This window comes from Pimephales promelas, chromosome 11 (genome assembly GCF_988280905.1).
Source record: "Pimephales promelas chromosome 11, fPimPro1.hap1.1, whole genome shotgun sequence".
Taxonomy (NCBI): Eukaryota; Metazoa; Chordata; class Actinopteri; order Cypriniformes; family Leuciscidae; genus Pimephales; species Pimephales promelas.
The window spans coordinates 18,084,283-18,106,825 of NC_142779.1; the positions used below are offsets into that span (position 1 = coordinate 18,084,283).

The 22,543-nt window shown below is 35.7% G+C and overlaps 1 protein-coding gene across 1 annotated transcript in view; it reads left to right on the plus strand.

Moving 5' to 3' along the window:
• The window catches only part of LOC120479331 (cytosolic 5'-nucleotidase 1A), a 37,469-nt gene extending 16,242 nt beyond the window's left edge, over positions 1 to 21,227 (plus strand). Inside the window, 6 exon segments of the mRNA XM_039671671.2 lie at positions 16,813 to 16,868; positions 16,870 to 16,899; positions 18,762 to 18,876; positions 19,131 to 19,229; positions 20,237 to 20,418; positions 20,781 to 21,227. Coding sequence (XP_039527605.2) covers positions 16,813 to 16,868; positions 16,870 to 16,899; positions 18,762 to 18,876; positions 19,131 to 19,229; positions 20,237 to 20,418; positions 20,781 to 21,092 — 794 coding nt within the window. The 3' untranslated portion in view covers positions 21,093 to 21,227.
• Positions 21,228 to 22,543: the final 1,316 nt, after the last annotated feature.

Here is a 22,543-nt window from a genome sequence, read left to right on the forward strand (position 1 = left end):
CTGTAAAATAAGTACATCTAATGACAGATGTAGCATTTTGTAATACACCAGTTTGGCAAAAGTTAAGCCCATCACGCTACTGAAAAATGTATTGTAGAGCATAGCTCCTTTTAGTCATTTACTCTCCTCCACACAAACACAAAAATGTCTAGTTGATGCAGAAGCAAAAGTTGTTTTTTTACTCACAAACTGTGAAGTTTTTGGTTTAATTAACTTTCCACCACACAAGGCTGAGAAAAAACTATGGAAACTAAGATCAACTCTGATAATTTCAGGGTGGTAACCACACGGGTGAGCAGATAAAGATCTATCCACTGCTTTTCAGATGAATTTCACAGACTGCCGGGTGGGATTTCTTTTCATTGAAAAGCAAGTAAGCATGAATCCATGACTAATCATAAAATTTCTTGAAACTGCAGCAGTAATAATGTGAAAGCTGGTTATGAAGAAACGGCAGACGCCAGAGCGGTTCATGGTACATTTTTATCCAGTTAAGATTAAAGGTATGGTTCACCAACCACTCACTGCGAGAATGGTTTTGCAATGTTTTTAGTTGAGTTTTAGTTAATCGCCCCGCAGAATTTACACAGACACACAGAATAAAGTATTCTGAAAGTATGACATTATCCCCTCTAGGGGGCAGTAATGTAAAATCTCATTTTGCTTATTTCGCTGGAGGTTTCTCTTTAAAATCTGTTTTCCTTCATCTTCTAAATAAAACCCAGATAAGCAACGATTATATGCTGCAGCTCAATCCTTTCGTATCCCATGAAGAAAAGAAAGCAAGGAAAAGCAAAGAATTAAGTCCGTGGATTCATCATGATACTGTTTCTACAAATGGTCATTTCTATCTGCAATTGTGACAGAACAGTACATAATGGGTAAAGACCATAAAGACCATAGACATAAAGACCACTGTCAGTTCTCTGTCAGCTTCACCTGAGATTCTGAGGTGCATTAAAAGCCAGTGGTTCTCAAAGTGTGGGATGACCTACCTCAAGTCTTGTTCACTTTCTAATTTTCAAATGTCTCACGTTGACAATAAACTTTGCTTTATTTATGCATCTGTAACAAGCTAGTATGAGCTTCCTCCCTGGCCTGGCATCAAGAGGTATGCTAGGGACTGATGCTAGAGGCTGCGGTCTTTAGTCTTTTTTTTTATTGCGCCCACCTCCTATGCCAGAAACGTTGGTTTGAATCCCGCTCAGAGCGGTGCGAGTACAATCGGAGGGGTTATATTGGTGCTGTTACCCGGAAGAGAGTGAGGTTTAGGGGGGAGAGTGTAACGGCTAGTAAGAGCTGTGCGAGTAAACCTCACTCCCCTGGCCTCAAGAGGTAACTGCCTGCAGCTTTAACGTCCTTGTTAGCGCACTTGCCACCCATGTCCAGTCGAATCCTGCTTGGAGCAGCAAGAACAATGAAACAATGAAAACTGCACATTTATTCCGACCTCTTCTCATGAGAAATTACATTTTTACAAGGTGGAATTTTAATATGAGTTTTTTTTTCTCGTATGATTTTTAGAAAAGCGAAAAAAGCATGAAGGTAAACCCCAGACTAATGGAACATTTACAGTTTTTACTGTCTCTTTAAAATACATTTATTCAGGAAAACACAAAGCCAAATGAAAAAAACAAAACAATCACAGCTAGGTTTTTTTTTTTAATAAAAACATTTAACAATTTCAAATACTGATAATTTGTTAAATTGCTTGCGTTTTTCTTAATTTTACATTGCTTTAGAGTTTAGACAAAGACATTGTAATTATGTTTTTTCCATCATTCATTTAACATTTGCCAATAATAATGATTAAGGTGGTGACGAAAATCTGAGAATCCACCTCCATCTTGCATAAACGTAAATTCTGTGACATTCTGCCCAATCATCTACCTCTAACTGCCCATTCTGGAAAAAAAAAGCTACCAAGCTATGCGCTGAACACGCTCTGTGGTTTTATACTCTATTTCTTCAGTTGACCAACACATCAGCGTAACACCTGTACAAAAACTTGGACTGAATAAACAGTCCCAAAATGGTTGTTTTGTACTTTGCGCCATTAAACCATGTACTTAATTCCCCTAAAAGTTTGGCAAGGAGAATGACATGTAACGTGAATGAGCATTTGTCAGAGTTAAATGCACGGGTCCTGTTCCAAAGAAAACAAATGCAAAGCAAGGTGAATCTACTCACAGCATTATAGAGGAGGGGAAATATCCGTGTCTGCATATTTCACCTCAGAAATCCTCTGAGCCTGGGCGTCTACCCAAAAATCTCATGAAGACATGGCGAAAACGAACTCTAAATGCAGGTTGTACACCTATTGTCCATCACTTGTCTATCTGTCCATCATAGAGGCTAAAAAATCTGTTACTTAATACAACCATTCAGAGTTATTGTGTAGTCATTCTTGACTAAATATTAAATAAGAAGACTAATATCAATTTAAAAATGGTTTTCCGGAATACTGTAACCGAGCTCTTATATGCAAATATGATATAACCCAACTGAGCCCAATGGCATGGATCTGATCCGGTCTTTCCAAAGGAAAATCCTTTAATGAAATTCTGAGGTAAGCTGTACTGCACTACATCATACTGTCAATTACATAATTTAACCACAGAAACCACCACCAACATCGCATTTGCTTCTTCCACAAGCAGTTTAACAAATACTGTTTTCTTTAAGAAAGCAACTCGCCGGTCAGAAGTCATACATAAAAATAAATGGTGTGGTCACATGTAATCAATTAGATCGCAAAAAAGGCAGTGATAGGTGCTTGGGGCCTGTTGAAGGCCGTGGGGTTAAGAGAAGCAAAACCCAACAGGAAAACCCCAAGTCTCGCGGCCTGCCAGCATCAGGACAGGATTATGGAAGGTTTGGTTACTCTTTGGCTCGTCTTTCCTATTTCATCAACTAACCTTGTCAATTCTCTCTCCTACTTGATCTCACACTTTCCGCTAGAATTTCCATTTGCTAATCTGACACATTACTACCGAGATCACCGAGCCTGACCGCCAGTACTTTTCTCCGTCTCGCGAAGCCATGGCAGATGTAGTTTGCGCCACACTTTCAATCACTGGAATCCCTAGTAAAAGAACACACTGTATACGCTGGATGGATAAACATGTACTGCTCAGTTTTAGCTGTTTTCTGCGTATTTGTAATGTTTCAGAAGCAGTTTTTTGAAGCTGACAGGGAGAGTGCTTAAACAGGAAATGCTAGTGCATGGCAGCTGTATTTGACATGGATGAATCACAGAAGTAAAGGAAAAGGGTTATTTCTGTTTGTCCAGCCCTTCTTCTTGTTATGAAAGATTTTATTGCTGGTATGATATTTGTATATATAAGTTGACTTCATGTATAACTAACAGAAAACGTTAAAAAATGTGTTAAGACCGTGCCACAGAGAGTATTTTGCTTTATTCAATGGGATTTGATGTCCACATGACGTTGAAGTTACAATTATTAATGTAGGAAGTCTGTAATTTCATGTTGTGAGCTTGACATATATGGTTTCCGCCAAGTACAAAATCAGCCAAGCAACATGACGAACACTGCAATGATAAAACACAATATTATTAAAGGGTTAGTTCACCCAAAAATGAAAATTAAGTCATTAATTACTTACCTCCACACTGTACCAACCCCGTAAGACCTTCGTTCATCTTCGGAACACGAATGAAGATATTTTTGATAAAATCTGAGAGGTGGATCACTGCTATAGGCTCCTAAGGGATCAAAACTTGACGGCCCAGAAAGTCATTGAAGAAAATGTTTAAATATTCCATGTGACTACAGTGTCTCAACTATCAAGCGACAAGAATACCTTTTGTGTGGAAATAAAACAAAAATAACGACTTTATTCGACTATTCCTTTTCTTCCTTCTGGGCCTGAGACGAGAGTTCAAGAGATTTCCACGATGCATGCGCGAGAACTGAACTGAAGTAGAGTTGAAGAAGACCGCAATTCTCGCGCATTCGTCAAAAAGTGTTCTCGTCGCTTGATAAACTTATGGTTGAGCCACTGTAGTCACATGATATATTTAAACATTTTCTTCAATGACTTTCTGGGCCGTCAAGTTTCAATCCCTTAGGAGCCTATGTAGCAGTGATCCAGCTCTCAAATTTAATCAAAAATATCTTCATTTGTGTTCCGAAGAGGAACGAAGGTCTTACAGGGTTGGTACAGCATGGGGGTGAGTAATTAATGACTTAATTTTCATTTTTGGGTGAACTAACCCTTTAATATGGAGCTAAGACCAAGTTATCACAACCATGTGCAGATTGATGGAGTGTGAACCAGTGACCAGATGAGTACACCAAAGTTCAGGTCTACAAGGCTTGCGTGGAAAGCAAGCTCTTCTACGGCAGCGAATCATGGACCCTGCATAATCGACAAGAAAGTAGACAAAACGCCTTTCACTTGCTTTTCCCTTCATCATATCCTGGGCATTACCTGGCAAGATCCTCAACTGCACCATCTTTGATGGAGCATTGATCTTTTCCATGTTCACCTTTCCCAAGCAGAGATGCAAGCAATGGCAGGGTCATGTTGTCCGAAACAATACGCCTTATTCACGGCAGCGCCATCTTTGATTTTTAATGAGAATGAAAGCGAGGCTATGAGGGATAGACTTCCATCTCTTCAATGGGCTGTATTGTTATTTAATGTGTTTTCGGATTGTTCTGCTCATGAAACACTGGAAAAATAATGTCAGTTGACAAAAAACTCCCAACAATTGTAAGTAATCTAGCCGCTTTATTCAACTTTTTACAGCAGATGCCATTGGAAACACGGTAAGTCTATCCCTCACAGCCTCACTTTCATACCTGTCATGGTACTGCTCTGAATAAGGTCTATGCTGTCCAAATGGATCTCCTGTATGGCAAGCCATCACAAGGAACGCGACCAACAGGCAGACCCCACTTGAAGTAAAAAGTTGCAAGAGAGATCTCAAGCCCTTTGGAATCAACCCAGATTCTTGGGAAGCAACCGCCTCAGACAGACCTCAGTAGAGAGCAGTCAGAGGCAAAGCAGGAAAGCCAGGAACCAAACTATCCAACCTGCCTCAGAGTTCACCTGTAGGTTCTAATTCAAATTGGACTTTCAAGTCTTAAGTCACAACCGACGTTGCACCAGTGACCCTCATCCGACATGATCTCCCGAAACTGGCGGATGCCTTATGTCTGAAGAGCTCCAAAGTAATTATTTATGCAATCGCATTAAGATTATTACCACACATTTTGAAAATAGATATAATTTATTTACAATATATATGTTTTAACTAATGTTAATGCTTCTAGCCATATTGTTAAATAGATGTTAAATCACAAAGTCTATGAAACATTTTTTTTCCTGAATTGCACAGGGAAACTAGCTCCTTATACAAATAGATATTTCTGTCCACACCATCTACTGAATGTATATAATCTATTATTCATCTATGATGTTTGAGTTTGTCTGTATTTTATGAGGAATGAAAGAGTCTTGTCTTTTTAAACATGTGAGGTATGCATGTAATTTCTGTCTTGGGTGTGCAGTGGTTTGGGTTCTCTGGCTGACAGGCCTCCGCGTGTCTCTTGTATGACTGAATGTTTAATTCGGTTCGTACACATCCTCGAAACATCTACTTCAGTGTTTCCCGTCTCAAATATAATCCAGGTGCTGTGCCATACCAGGAGAGCACAACAACCCTGCACTCATTCACCAACATAACCAACTCCCATGCTCCTCGCATACACACTCACACACACACGTGCAAGCAGCTGCAGATGGGTCAGGGGGTGGAGGCTAAAAGATAAAACATTTAGTGTTTATTATGAGAAGAGAGATGGAGAGCGGGAGAAGGAAAAGACGAGAGGGCAAGATAAAAGATGTGAGGATTGACAACAGAAAATGCTCACTTTGCGGTATTAGAATGTATAATGGTGAAAGGTGAAAAGACATATATACAGTTGGGTAAAAAATGACTCGCCTGAAATTTTCGCACATTAAAAAATAAACACGGCCTCATGTTATCAATCATGTTTACACACTTTCGTCCGTCATAAAAAATTCTGATAGGGTTATATTTTCTGCATTTTCAGCGTCTGTTGCAAGCATTTTGAGAGATGTTTTGACAATTCAGAGCCACCGAATGACGAATACGAAAAAAACGATACAAAAATTTCGGACTCAGTGTGCAAGGACAAGGGAAAATGCTTTTATTTAGCATTATCCTTATGTTAAATTTAATTTTTTTTTATAATATATATATATATATATATATATATATAATATTTAAATATTAATTATTTAATTTAATTATTAATAATTATTAAAATATTAATATTAAAAGTGGGTTTTAATATTTAAATGTGTTTGCTTTCACAACAGCATCGAGCTGCATGACGTTTGTGTAAAACCTGATGAAAAACATGTTATGCAGCATGATTTGAGAATGTGGAGTTCACATGGTCATGGTCACCGTGTTTACAATTTGTCGAAACCAAAACTCTATCAAAATAAATTAAAACTCAGAATGTGAAATGTTTCAAATTTGTGTTTATTGTCAGGTTTAAATTAGATTTTTAAGATGTTCAATGTGGCCTTGGAGCCCACTGTATACTGTATGTGTGTGAGGGACGAATCTGGAAAAGAAAAGAGCAGAAATAAAGAGGCAAACAATCTGTGAAGTCTATCGAGAGACAGATGGTGTAAAGCAATGTCTTATTTCTGACCTCTAACCTCTAAGCCTCTTCTGTACCCTATTGACGTGAATCTCTTACTATAACACTCCTGTACTCAATTGAGCCTTTGACCTCAGCAGATCTGTTATCTTTTATCATGCACATGCAACTTTACATATGCTAGCACAATAATAAAAACTATAATTCATCTCACTCCATTACCAAATAGCGCAGTGATGACGTACAGGTTCATCTTGATCAACACGCCACTGAGCAAGTGCTTACAGAGGAAATGACGCCCTGAAGTTGATAGACCTTCTAACAACTAACAGATTTCCTACAGCAGAGCCAGACATTAATTAAACATTCACTTTGATATTAAATCATGTTACCCAGTTTGCTTTCCTGCTGTTTGGTCCAGATTTACTGTGTTTTTCTTCCGCTTAAGTCTTCATCGGGAAAACAAAAACAAAAAACAATGTTGGTAGACGAGTTTCAACGGTTTGGTTTTACTGGTTTAGCAGCATATTACAACAGGTAGACCAGCACCAAATCAGCATAAACCTAATGGAACAATCATGACAATTCATGCTGGTCTAAGATGGTCTCCTTTGTAAAGTTGTTACTGTGTCTAAAGACTTTTTCCCCCCTTTCTCCTGCCACCTTGTGCATACTAACACAAATGTAGAGTTTGTCGCCACTCTGTGGCCAAATATAAGAATTACCAGCTACCAGAAGGTTCATGCGCACCTAAAAAAATGTATGTCCTTGATAAGAGGAGATCTATTTATGCTGATTAGAATAACGTAGCAAGTATAAATACAACATTTTCCAGGAAAGTCTGAGGATAAACAAACTAGATTTCCCAACTAGTATTGCTTGAAAGCTTTTTGGTTGTAAGGCCATGAATGTTTCCCCTCTAACTTATGTAGCTGCTCAGATTGCTTACATCACTGTTTTGGCTGTAGTTTGCACAGTAGGGGATCATGGGATGGTGAAAATGTGGCTACATCATGCCTGCCTAAATCCATCTCTCTTTCTCTTGTTCTCTCCCTCATTCTTCAACACAAACAGTTAGAGTAAGGCACACCACACTCGTTACCTCAAGCCTTGTTGCCAGAGGGGTAAATAAACGGACGAAATCTGGACTGCTTGGAGTGAAATAAGATGAGCGAGAATCAGATTCAGTGCTGCTACGTCAAGTTCCCTAGCGCTGCTCCGTTTGGATCATCTATTAAACCCACTAAAGCTGGAAAAATAGAGGGATGTTGATGTTGGAGAGCGAGGAAGAGAGCAGAGTGTGCAGGTGTAGCATTATGTCAGAAATACAGAAAAATGAGAGAAGCAGAAGCATGTGATTGAGATGAGATTCTTTTTCCCACAATTACTCATTCACACATTCTCACAGTCAAACACACACACTCCTTTTCCACATTTGACTTAAACACACCAGAATCCCTCAATTTTTTACTGTCAAATGTGATCCTTCCACTGTTGGTTTCAAGAAAGAAATGTAACTACCCTCCAAACATTTGGAAATGCACTAGGTTTCAAATTGAGGTTATGGACAATATCAGCATAAATCTTTATAATTTCTTGGCGTAAATGCAATGTAACTTGAAGTTGTCATTGAAGACAAGCAATAATAATTTTCTTTCTTAGCATATAATAATGGCTATATATATATATATATATATATATATATATATATATATATATATATATATATATATATATATATATACAGTGGTATGAATAAGTTTTGGCACCCATGCTAAAGTTGCCTAAAAAGAGGAATAAAAAATCATCTTTTGGATATTGATCTTAATGCCTTAATTAGAAAAATGAGGGAAAACTCCAACCTTTAAGGACACACATTTTCTTTGTGAATGAATAATGTATCATAAAGAAATAAATGTTTTTCCTTAAAATACAGGGTGCATAAGTCAGGGCACCCCTATGTTAAATTCCTTTAGAGTCAGGCAGATTTTTATTTTTAAAAGCCAGTAATTTCATGGATCCAGGATAATATGCATCCTGATTAAGTTCCCTTGGCCTTTGGAATTAAAATATCCCCACATCATCACACACCTTCCACCACACCTAGAGATTGGCATGGTGTTACTTCAGTTAGCCAAATAGCTGGTTTGATTTGCATTGAAAGATGATCTTATGGAAAGTACCCCATGCCAATCTCTAGGTGTGGTGGAAGGTGTGTGATGTTGTGGGGATATTTTAATTCCAAAGGCCAAGGGAACTTTATCGGGATGCATATTATCCTGGATCCATGAAATAACTGGCTTTTAAAAATAAAAATCTGCCTGACTCTATGGGAATTTAACATAGGGGTGCCCTGACTTATGCACCCTGTATTTTAAGGAAAAACATTTATTTATTTATGATACATTATTCATTCACAAAGAAAATTGGTGTCCTTAAAGGTTGGACTTTTCCTCATTTTTCTAATTAAGGCATTAAGACCAATATCCAAAAGATGATTTTTTATTCCTCTTTTTAGGCAACTTTAGCATGGGTGCCAAAACTTATTCATACCACTGTATATAATGTCACAGTCAAACAAGCCCCTTTGGAAGCTGTGAAGCCTGATTACTGAATTAAATAGGCCCGTTTATTTTTTTTTGTTTTTTAAGATTATTAGTACAGCACACCTTTTTTCTCTGTTCTAAAAAGTGTGCTTTGGTATTCATACATCACACCAAGACTCAGTTCTTTTCAATGTCTTGCACATGATATTGTTTGAGTTTTTGGCTCTAAACCCTGTTTTTGATCATTTCTAGACCTTTGCACTGCGTCTTCCTTGATAAAAAACAAAACAAACAAAAAACAGACCAGATGTGCGAGTTAAAAGTCTGATGGGGACAATACAAAACATAACATCGCTGACGCTGATATATGAATATAGTTTCCCATACAATCATCTTTAGAATCACTACGGTGGGAAACTTTTTCTTTAAATAAGAATTCAAATCATGGGAAGATTAAAGCCAGGTTCAGGTATGCAAATTAGCCCCACTTCCACTCACTCACACCAGCTCAGAGATCCACAATTTGAGGGTCAAATTGACGTGAAACACCAGTGATGTCAAACTTTGTTTTTGAGACTGTCTTTGGTTCACTGCAGTTTAAAGGATGAATTTTACTTGAATTTGCACATAGTTCATCTTACTTAAAGCATATTAAAAACACCACATACAAACAACATTAAAAGCTTGATCTTCACCACAGGAGTACTTTACGACAGGCAATGACCAAAATTAACATTAGAGGTTTCATTGTAACCAGCATTTCAATCCCGCATGTAGTTCACTGGCACCAAATGCTTCACTGATTGATGGACTACTAGTTTTCTTGCATGCATCCGTTTTTTTAACTCATCTTGACAATACAATCTGACATTAATGACAACAGAGATCTTACAGTGTGACGTGGCTTACAGCAAGGATCATCATAAAGGACTATTATAAATCCTACAGTGTGCACTCGATTAGAGCAAGAAAACTATCTTACAAGATAGGATCACTTCTGAAACACAGACTCAAGGATGAACATTTTTCCACTTCTTTCCTCAGACCTCCACGCTTTCAGGAAAAGCAGTGCAGTTCTGCATGGTCACCTGTATTCCATCTGCAGATATGATCATCTTCCGATGATTTAAACACATACACACACACTAAAGTAGGTTGTTGCTAGTCCCATAGAAGCTGATGAGCTCCTGGCAGGATCTTCTCAGTACAGAAGCCAAGGGGCAATCAGCAGAACAGACCATGAAACACCGAGCGGAGATTCCCAAGGCCCCCCACAAACACTCACTGACATATGTGTCACAGGCTCGAGAGTTCATTAACTGGCTAGTATCAGTGTCAGAGTTAACTTGTCAATTTAAACGTTTAATTAAATATGTAATGCAACAAATTAACGTTTAGCAAATTCAATATTATTACTCTTTGTGTTCTGTGCTTTCGAAACACTGTGTAAAAGCAATTATTCTATCGACAGCCTTGATTCTTAACTGTACGAAATAAAAACAACTAGGCTATGCGCACATATAGTGGTAAAAAAAAAGTTTCTCTTACTCATTTTAGGTGCAATTTCCAAATTAGTAATTGTGCTAACTGCTACATACAAATACACACATTTGAATTTACTTGAATTAAAATGCTGGATAGAAAAAAAAGACATTCAACCATATACAAAGTAAATAATTGCTATATAACATTTTGATTTTAAAAGGGAACATTAATGTAATAATTGCACAATGTTAAAAAAAAAAATCTTTCTGTTCTTTCTAACTAACTCTAGGACTTGAACCAAAATGGTTCATTTTGTAAGGCTGTATTTCACCGGTCATATAAAACACTGAACAATCAACACTAGCCCTACTGTCTCCAGTGGACATTAAAGACAACAGAGGGCCGAGTGCTAACAGGGCCACTGTTGATCCTCATCCGTACTGGGCTCATATCTGTCGAGCATCCCCTCTGGATCTAGAATCAGCTCCCAGTTGTCTATATGATTATGTTTGTCAGGACACAAACTGAAAAATCTAATGCCAGACCAGCACTCTTCGCCCAGAGAACTTAAATAGGAGCACTAGAAGTGAGGAGAGGGTTAGAAAACCACCATACACCATCATTAATCACAGCTCAACTCCGGCCGGAGTCACTGACAGTCCATGACCACTTCAGTCAACCAGCCCATTTGTTAACTCCGCTAAAGCTGGTTTTTATTAGCTACATGACAAACCGACTTCTAACTGTTTTATGTATCTGGGTTCTTCATCCTCATGAGAGAACTCTGGGTGGATCGTGCGTGGGAATCATGCAGATTTCAAGGTGGTTCTTTAAATGTTATGAATGTTCAGTTCAGTTGATAGAACTGAACACAATTTAGATCTAAGATGATGAAAGATGAAAACACTACAAAGGTTTTCCACAAATTCTGATGAAGACCAGCTACATGCTCTGAATATGATCTCAAAGGAAGTCACTTGTGACTTGGATGGGACTTTGAAACCTTACACACTGTAAAAGAGTAAAGACATTAGTGATTTTGGCTTCCATTGGCCAGTTAATAGAATAAGTTGTCAACATGATTATTCTTAGAAGGTCAGAGTTTAAATGTAATGTGTCCTTTGACCTTCCCAGGAATGACTCCAATGGTTTTAAACAATTTTGATGCCAAGGATCATGACAAATTATTACCCTTCCTAAAATATAAAGACAACTCTATTTAATATAAATTATATACATTTCCTATACAGTAAACAACACACATTTTATACTGTGTGAGAAGAAAATGTGACAGACAACGTTAAATAAAATTAACAGCCTTTATTTATTATGTAATTGTTTTACTGTATTGAAGCCAAAAGAAAATGATTAAATTACCTCATATTAAAATATATTTAAATATGAACTATATTTTATATATTGATTGCATCGTCTCTTCTAGCCACTATCAGAGTATTGTTAGATGTAGTGGTATTTTAGTATTATTTATACTTTATATTAATAGGAATTAATATTTTGAATTGGCTTTTAGTTTTATATTGTCAGTTTTAGTTGTAAGTTTTAGTTATTTTTGTTTTTTCTATGTAGTTCAAATGTATGCATATTTCAGTTTTATTTGTACTAATGTAGTAACTTCAATTTGCAGTAGGCCTACTTTATTTCAGTTAGTTGCATAGGCAACATTTTGTTTACTTTTTTTAGTTTTTAATATGATATTTAAATATAATTCTGCTTTATTTTGAGTAACAAACTATAGTCAAATTTTCCACAGACCATTTAAGCCCACAAGATCATACAAAGAAAATATTAAAACATTCCCTCCAAATGTCATTCTCTGTGCCACATCACGTTCCATCTTAATTATCCTGCGTTAATAAAAATAAAAGTCATTCTCAGCCTCATTCCCAAGTCAACTTGTAAAACAGCTCTTTTCTCTCTGCATCCACTACAAACCTTCATTTCTATGGCTTTAGTCACAAGTTAAATAAACGGCAGCTGCTGGCCGCGCCACAGAGGGTGTTATGTAGCGGGAAACAGAATGAGGACTGATGACAGAAATCGGACCCCATTTATGTGTAAGAGATTCCCAGGTGTGCCTCAATGTGTAAGTGAGTGCTAGTGTGTGTGTGAAGTGAGATACCCCACAGGATTATGGGTAATTACATCATTGTTCTGAGTCTGAGAAAGCAGTGAGGTGAGGGCTCTGATTTTTAACACAGAGTGCAGCTTAAATTCCCTCTAAGAAAGAGTGCGTATTTTGTGTGGAAACGCACTTACAGTAAGCACACACTCAATATCAAAAGCCAAAGATGCAATAAAGTCCCTTTACATGCTCTGACGATATTGAACAGTTGTGAGCTTACTGGCACTTTAAGTTATTAACAACATATAATAACTCTCTAAATCCACACATACATACACTTACTTTGACAAGAAAAGCACCAGCACTGGGGTCCAGTGCGACAGCTAAATTTTGGGTATGTTTTGGTTGGCCATCAAGAGGCTACAAAGTGCTCTGTTTTTAGTATGATCAGACTGAACCACTGCTAAAATAGAAAAAAAGGTTGATGTTTAGGGCTGCTACACATTATTATTATCTTTTTTTATGTATTAATTGAAAAAAAGTAAATTCATTTTAAACATTAAAATTTTCTTCAGGAATATCTCCCAACTAATACTGTAATATGCAGTGATAGTGCAGTGAAAAAGTTCACCCAATGATCATCACTGTAAGTCTTTGCTGTATTTTTACAGTTATTTACCACAAAAAAGCCCAGTAAAAATACCATTTATATTATTTACTGTTAACTAATGTAATATGAATTGTGCAATTTACAGTAAATTATTGTAAATGAGAATTTGCAGTACTTTACCATTTATGCAAAAGCAGTAGAGCTACTGTAAATGAAGAAGACAGAAGTGTGTATATGCTTCTGTTGACAAGGATTGCATCTCTGCGGTATATATATATATGAATGGGCCAAGCACTATACATACAATTAAGTTGTAATTATTGCCTTATAATTCAAGGGATGACTGCACGTCTCTTCATTGTGTACACAACTTATTACTCATAGGGCTCAAAAATGTAACCTTTCTTCTAAATTGAATCCTTTTTTATTGCCTGTGTGTGAAGGGGTTGAAATCACACATTACAATGATCCACTTGTTGGGTTTTGCTATTACCTCTGAAGGCCAGTATTCCTATATCCTATGTGAATTCTCCGGGTCGGATTTTCTGCGAAATCCATCGGATGTGACGTGCATGCGCGCTCCCAAGCCTCTCTCCTTTTTATATGTGTATGCGACGGCACTTCAGCTGCCAACATTGAGTCTGAAAACACCAAAAAACGACCTGCCTCCAGCACAGCACACACTCCACATAAATATAAAAAGCAAAACAAAAATGGATCTGCTGAAGCTCGTCAGGCCAAACGTGAATCGGATCGACTTCGGCAGAGCGTTTGAATTATGGAGAGACCTCCGCTATTTTTATTGTGATAAATTACAAGTTTTCTGATATGCTGAAATAAATAATAAACTGTAATGAAATAGCAAGGTAAAGTACAACATGACACATGAAATGAAAACAAAAGACTGTTCCAGCCAGGATAACAAAAAGTAGTGCTTTAGGATGTAACTTTTATTTTTATGTACTAGATCTAATGTCACTCATCCCAGTACTATATCATATTGTTTATAATACACATTTCCAGACACGTTCAGTACAGAATTGTTACTTCCTACGATCTTACTGTTACACCGAAACTGTTCAGTCTATTTCACTAACTGTTTTCATTATCATATTATGCATTCACATTTGTTGAGATTGCTGATTGTGAAAGATGCACGAAAAATTAGTGAAATGCATTACTTGAAAGGCACACCTTGTTAATTAGCCTATAGATAGGAGTTGCATTGTTTTGCATTGAAATCTGACACATACTAGTACTTTCATACACAAGCCATGTTGGCATGCCAGCAAATTAAAAAAGCACTCACACAAGTATGATATCTGACACACAACTAGTACTTTCATACAGAAGCCACGTTGGCATGCATTTACAGCTTTCTGCATATCATTCTACAGCCCTCAAGCACAGGTGTGAATTTAAAGCATCAACTGCTGTTGTGGCAAAACAATCATCAAATAATTTGCAATTAATAAAATAATTAATAAATTGACCAGATCAATTTTGGACATTCATAGCATGCTCAGAAAATAAGAATTTGAGTTTAATGTATGCATTCTAAAGCAGGTCAAGTCATGTCAAGCACATACAGTATACTGTAGCTGAACAGTGATGTGCCGGGTTGGATAGCTTTAGGCTCACATGAGTTAAAATGTTTTGCTAACACTTTTGTCACAGTTTGGGTTTTGTGTCTTGTCCGTCATGTGATTCCCTGTTTGTCATGCGTCTTGTCAATTGTTCCCAGGTGTTTCTTATTAGCCACGCCCCCTTGTTATCTTGTTTGCCTGTGTATGGGCTATATGCACGCATAAGTTCGCCATTTTACGCAAGGATGCTCGTCAGTTTCCGGTTGGAGAGACTAGAGCAGTGGAAAACCGAGGAAAACAGGATTATGGCAGAGTCTTCAACATTTACTGTACTCCCGTGTTTGAAACGAAACTTTCATATGTCATTTTATATAGTTATGTTTATTTAATATAATTTTAAAAAGAAGCATAAACACAACGAGGGGTGTCTGTTTAGTCTGTTTTTGTGACTAACGTTTCTTTAGTATATCCATGGAGTATAAAATTCAATATAAATTCTCGGTTTTGCATTGGACTCTATGATCGGCGGAAGTTATCGAGCATCCTTAAACCTTCACCGGAAATAACGCCGTGCATAGAGCCCATTTAAGCCCTGTGTCTAGTTCAGTCTTTGTGTGTTCTTGTAGTTGTTGGGGAGTGGTGATGGCGAGTGGATAAGACACATGCCTTTGTTGTGGGAGACCCGGGTTCGAATCCACTGCGAGACACCAATGTGTCCCTGAGCAAGACACTTAACCCCTAGTTGCTCCAGAGGCGTGCGACCTCTGACATATATAGCAATTGTAAGTCGCTTTGGATAAAAGCTTCAGCTAAATGAATAAATGTAAATGTAAATGTTATGTTTCCTATTACCTTGCCCCTGTTTTATTTAATTAAATTTGTGTTTTTTTATTTGGATCCTGCTTCCTCCTCCTCTGTTGCTTCATACTTTACATTGAGGTCTTATTTGGTAACACTGGTTAATTTATTACCTAAAATTAACTAGCATTACACATTTTCAGTACTTATTAATCTTTAATATTAGTTATAAAAATAGTTGCTTATTGTATGTTCATGATAGTTCACATTTGATAATATATTGCTAGATGTTGACATTAACATTAAGATTAATAGATGCTGGAAAAGTATTGTTCATTCTTAGTTAATGTTATCTAAAAAAAGTTAATTAGATTGTAGTGAAACCTTATTGCAAAGTGTTACTGATGTCTTTGTACTAAAAAGTGAAAAAAGGAAAACAAGCAAGCAAGAATAAATATTCTAGCACAATTAAAGAACAATGCAAGTAATCTAATCTTGTAAAACAAGATTAACTACACCAACCAAAGGTGAATTCTTTTAATGAAACGCCTACTGTTTGAATATTCAAAAGCATTGTCCACTGTATAAATACTGTAGATGTGCGAATACAATGAGCAATTTAAAGGTAAGCTTTTCTCTGTCACTCAAATATCCCATTTGTGTCACTGTGTCTTTTTTAAAAAAAACATTATTTGTTTGAATGCTTTTAGGTGTCTATTTCTTACAAGATCAATGTTTATTCTTTAAATTGAGGAAAATCTGTAACATAGGAATTATGGATTACATAAATAGTTATGACTACAAATTTAGCATGCAATAATTGTTTTGTTGTCCACACACAGAGAAAACGTCGGTCAAGCACCAAAAGCAGGAAACACAAAATTACAACAAACTCTGAGTTCACAAGTATGTTCAAGTTTACCTCTAAGAAAAATATGGTTGCCTCGCATTATCAAAATCTATCAATTGTTTTACACTTAAACTTTGGTTAAATATTTTGGCCCTTCTTTTAGCTTTTTGTATGTTTGTTTTTCAGTGACTTTCACCATTGCAGTGTCATCATGTGCATTATTCAGACATGAGACAGGGGATATCTAAAGGAGTTGCTTTTCCATTTGTCAAGGTAACAGACTTTCAGTGAAAATGTATTTTCCTCTATATTAACCTTATTTTGTCTTTGTTAATCAATAGTGCATTTACTTTTACTGGTAAACCCAATTCACTAATATTAATCATTTAGCGGAGTAGAAGTTTTGGTAACACTTTATAATAACAAGCCATTAATTCATCATTCATAAAGCATTAATAAGCAGTTAATAAACGGCTATACATGCTTTCTTCTTGATTTACAAGCATATCTATAATTTGTCTAATAATTGTATTTCTCCTTTATTTATGATCAATTTATCATTTCTAAATGAAGAATTGCATTTTTTATAAAACCGTTAGTGGTTCATAAATTACTTAGAATGTGCAAGTAAATGATTAATAAACTATTTAAATGTACATTCATACATCTTATTATTCAGACATATAGTAAAAAAAAAGTCACACTTAGCTTCCTCCCGGTCAAAAATGACCGAAATGAATGGGAAATACGAAAAAATAGGAAAACTCAGAGAAACTTTTGGTGGTACAAGCTACAGATCAGCAAATGTGCAGAAAAAAAGTGTACAGCAATGAAGGGGTGACACTCTAGAACATCAAGAGTGCAAATAAGACCACCCCCCACACACACACACACACACGCACACAAACACACACACACACACACATACACAGATAAACTGGCAAGACTGCACCAGCAAATTTGTAGAATATGAAAAATAAAATCAATAAATGAGGAAAAAAAATCTTGCTCAAATGCGCACTCACACACACACACGCATGCACGCACAGAGAGAGAGAGAGAGAGAGAGAGCGAGAGATTAACTGGTAAGACTGCAACAGCAATTTTTGCATATATTTGAGAATATGCAAAAATTAATAAATAAAAAATACAAAAGAGTGTCACTCAAATGCAACACACACACAGATAAACTGGCAAGACTACAACGCAAAACCTAATAATTATCTTAAAAATTTTGTAAAAAAAAAAAAATAATTCGTCTTTTAGAATATCTAAATGTATATTTAAATAAAAAAAACGAATAAGATTGAGAAATCATGTCTAAACCAACAAAAAGAATCAAAAAGCCTTTCTATGTATTTATATAGGAAGCTACAGGCTGTGCAGGACATTGCACACATGTAACTATTTTTTATAGCCACTAGGTGGCGCTCTTCTACTTGAATTTTTTTTTTTTTTATTAGCTGACACTCTATTTTGATGTGAAATGTTGTATTTATTGAAAAAAAAAAATATATATATATATAAAATAAAAATATGTATATTAATTCTAATGGAAAAAATAACTCATAAAAATTATATCATTAATGCAAAGTATCATAAAAAAAAATCTAAAAATTCTAAATAATAATCAGAAAATATTATAGAAAAAAAATATATTTGAATGGTTATCCTGGGAAGAAGTAAAGTTAAATTCTAAGGCTTCGTCCGTTTTTGACCGGGAGGAAGCTAAGTGTAACCCATTTACGAAGAAGCCCAGAGGGTTACATAACTGGTTTGTAAATAATGCTATTTAATTAGAAATTATTAATTGATTGTTAACAAAGTATGAAAATATTTAAACGCATTATAGTTACACTTATTAAAAAGCATTTATATCTGTATTTATAAACTGCTTATTAATGTCTATTAATGCTTTATAAATTATGAATTAACGGTTTACTCATGCTTAAATGATTAATAGCGTGCAGTTATTAAAGTGTTATTGAAGTTTTTTGTCTCCATGTGCATCTATTTTCACTGAAAATTCAGTACTTTAACTTGGTTATAACTAGCAAGAATCCCAAAAGATTAAGTAATTTGTTTAATTTGACATAGGTGTTAGTATTTAGTGTATTTTGATTATTCTGCTCTAGGCTCTTACAATGGTGAATCAACGTTTGACTAAGCGTGAAGAGCGGTGTGTAATAATGGTGATATCTACCGACAGTCAGGACATGGATAACCTGAACAAGAACATACAAAACTACAGTAAGTGTAGGGGAGTGTTTATGAAGGTAAAATAATGCCTTAAAAAATTACATGGAAAAGAACATAGTGAACATTCTGCAACACTTTTTGTTGTGGTCCGTGAAAAAAAAAAAAAAGACAATCAATGACATTGATTACATGATGAATGTTCTTTTTTATGAATATCCCTTACTGCAGACCCTAAATCACCTAATTTCAGTATCAACATAAAATAAGATCATGTTATTTTGCTAAACTCAATGTTGTCTGTGCAGATCTGGACTGTAAGATTACTGGTGAAAATCTTAGTGAGATCAAGCCTGTTCTCTACCTGTCCACAAACCCACACGATGTGAAAAAGGCCATCACTGAAGGTGATGCATCAAGTTCTTTCATTTATTTTTTCTTCATTTATGTCAGAGCAGTTTCAAATATATACAGGTTTGCATCCATTACTCACAGCAACATATATTACCAATATCGCTAATATTAAAGAATTTACAAACAATATTTTAACTTTAGTAAATTTTTTGCAAGTACTTGTAACCAGTGATGGAGAACGTTACTTTTGAAAGTAATGCATTACAATATTGCATTACTCCCTAAAAAAGTAACTGTGTTGTTACTTAGATACCTTTTATGGAATGTAATGCATTAAATTACTTTTTCGTTCCTTTTTCTCTACTGGGCTTGCTTGTTTGTTTTTTTAATAACAAAAACAAAAGTTCCATTTTTGGCAAATGTATACACCCTTTCTCACCAAATGTGAAATAAATAAATAAAAAGAAAATGCAAATTCAACAAAGTGCATTAGCTCAAAACTCTCAGTGATGCCATTCTGGATAGCAGAAGAATGAGCCGCTTGAGAAGGTTAATAAAATTTGATTAAATACATGTATTTATATTTATATAGAGAATATTTGTGTTATTTAAAATATTTACACATTTAAAATTTCTGCGTTTGCATTTCACAGTTTTTCTTTATTTTGAGGAATACTAAATCTGATTTGAGATGAGTATATGCCAGCTCACATTTAGTCTAAAACTACTAAACCCATCATCACCCATCATGATCACACACAACGCCTCTGCACTTACTCATGATCTCTCTCAACATGGGGACAGGAAAGGGGTCAAGTCAATAAATGGGAAAGCAAAGTAACTTGTGTAATCTGATTACATAGCTTGTGTTACCCAACACTCCTTGTAAATGGTCTAAGACTTTTTCTGCATCTTCAAAGCAGAGTTCGGGGGGAAATCGGTGGAATGAGGCAAAAGAGAGCATTACATAGATCCAGTGCTGCAGTGAGAAAGTGGGCATTTGATGCATGAAGGTACTTATAGTATAACTCTTTTAAATGGTGATGGCATTGTTTTTCAGGATTTGGAGCAGCCACCATGTTCCAGAGAGATTACCAAGAGCACAGTGATGATGTGTTACATGTGGCCTTTGATGGAGATGGAGTCCTGTTTTCAGATGAGTCAGAGAGTGTCAACAAAAACAAAGGGCTACAAAGTTTCTTTAAAAATGAAAGAGATAACGAGGACAAAGCTTTGGAACTGGTAAGAATGTTGGTCTGAAACCAACATGTTAGTACAGCTGAATCTCGGATGACTTAATATTTTACAAATGTTAATATTTTACATTTAAAATGAACACATCACAAAGCCTTGTTATTTAAAGTAATATTTAAAGGAACTTTCTAGCCTACTGAAAGTTTAACATTTAAAGCACTTCTATTGCACAGAATGTGAGTTGAGGGTTGCAATTGTATGTGGAAACAAAAAGCATGCCACAGATCCTATATACTATAGATATTAGGTTGAAACATTTAGTTCAACATTCAGCACACTACAATTTACTGTAATAGTTGAATAACTCTAAAAAAACAGCAATAATATATTTGTGTGCAATTATTTTGCAGGGCCCACTAAAAGAGTTTTTTAAAGCATTGGTACATCTCCAGCAGAAGTTCAAACCGGAAAATTGTCCAATTCGTACCTACTTGGTAACATCACGTGGCACGGCAAGTCCTGGATTAAGAGTCCTGAAGACTCTTAAGGAGGAAAAGCTGGAGATAAATGAGGCATTCTTTCTGTCTGGTCCCCATAAAGGGCCTGTGCTGAGAGCAATCAATCCCCACATTTTCTTTGATGACCAGACACCACACATTGAGGAAGCTCTTCAAAATGGTGTTATTGGTGCTCATGTACCTTATGGTGTGAGTAATGAGTGAGACTAAATCCGAATTTGATTAGTAAAGGCCTGACATGCACTGCCCTGCCGGTGGTGCAGCACAATACTTTCTCTTATTATGTGATTTACAAAGTCAAAACAGCTAAATTTAGTGATTATTTGTGATTTTGTTTACGGTTTATTAGAGTGTAAATTAAATTAATGGTGAAATTAATCAATAAATCGTTATCTAAATGACTTATCTAAATTTATTTGCCCTGGGGGCAAATAAATTTGTATAAAGCCGCTTCAAACAAAACATTTTGTCTCAAGTGTGTCAAACTAGGATAAGTGATTTCATAAAGATTCATATGTGTTAAGACTATAGGTCTCTGCTCCTAAATTACTAAAGAGTGCTGAAGATTTTTAGAGAGTTTAGAGCTTTACTACATACTTAGAGATTACTACATCTTACTATTTAAATATGAATAGATACAGGTATAAATTATTTATATATATATATATATATATATATATATATATATATATATATATATATAATGGTTGCTTTTACATGGTGAAACTATAACACTTCCCTGATGGTAGTAGTTGATACATTGGAAATAAAACATGACTTGAATCACTCACTATTGTCTGTGTTTATTCTTAAGAACCAACCACTCATAAATTAATTGAAGTGATGTAATATTCTCATACACCCGTGACTGTTATACTTTGAACAAGATGTGCAAGCTGTGATTCTGATTGGACCGAAAGATTCCCATACCAAGCTCCCATAATTTATACCTAACACTGCTTGATAAAATTATTGCAGAATCCAGGTTTACTCCAAACAACAAACATCTCCTTAAAAAATACAATTGCTGCTGGAATTTTGAACAGAGATAATCAATGTGGGCTTTCCAAATAAACGAACAATCAATGACCACTTCTAATTCGTGACCGATGTTTTGTTTGGCTCTATCCTCTGTGCTTCCGCATTCGTCAATACGGTGATCGTCAATGTATCTCATTTTTATCTGCATGTCTTTTTTTTTTTAGCAAATCCCTTGTGATAACACATCAGAGCCAGACAAATGCTACCAATAAAACCTACCACTAGGATAGATGTGTAGATGCCCTCAAATACAATGACGTGGAAAAAATACTTAAAAATAATTCCACACTATTTAGAAAAATTCACTCCATAATAATACCACCAGACAAATCCAGATAACACCTGCCTGTGTTGAAGGCGAGACTGAGGCTAGATGTCAATTAAATATGCTTACTATTTTATTAGTGGTTTTGTATGTAGGCCTCAAACATTACTTGAACACCATTATGATCATCCAAACTGAAACTAAACTAAAAAAATAGCATTTTAACGAACACAATAAAACCAGACTATAGTCTGGGTTATCACAATACTAGAATTTCTAACTTTGTTACGATACCTTGAAAAATATCAATATTTAATACCATCTTTGATACCACAGAGAAAAAAACTGC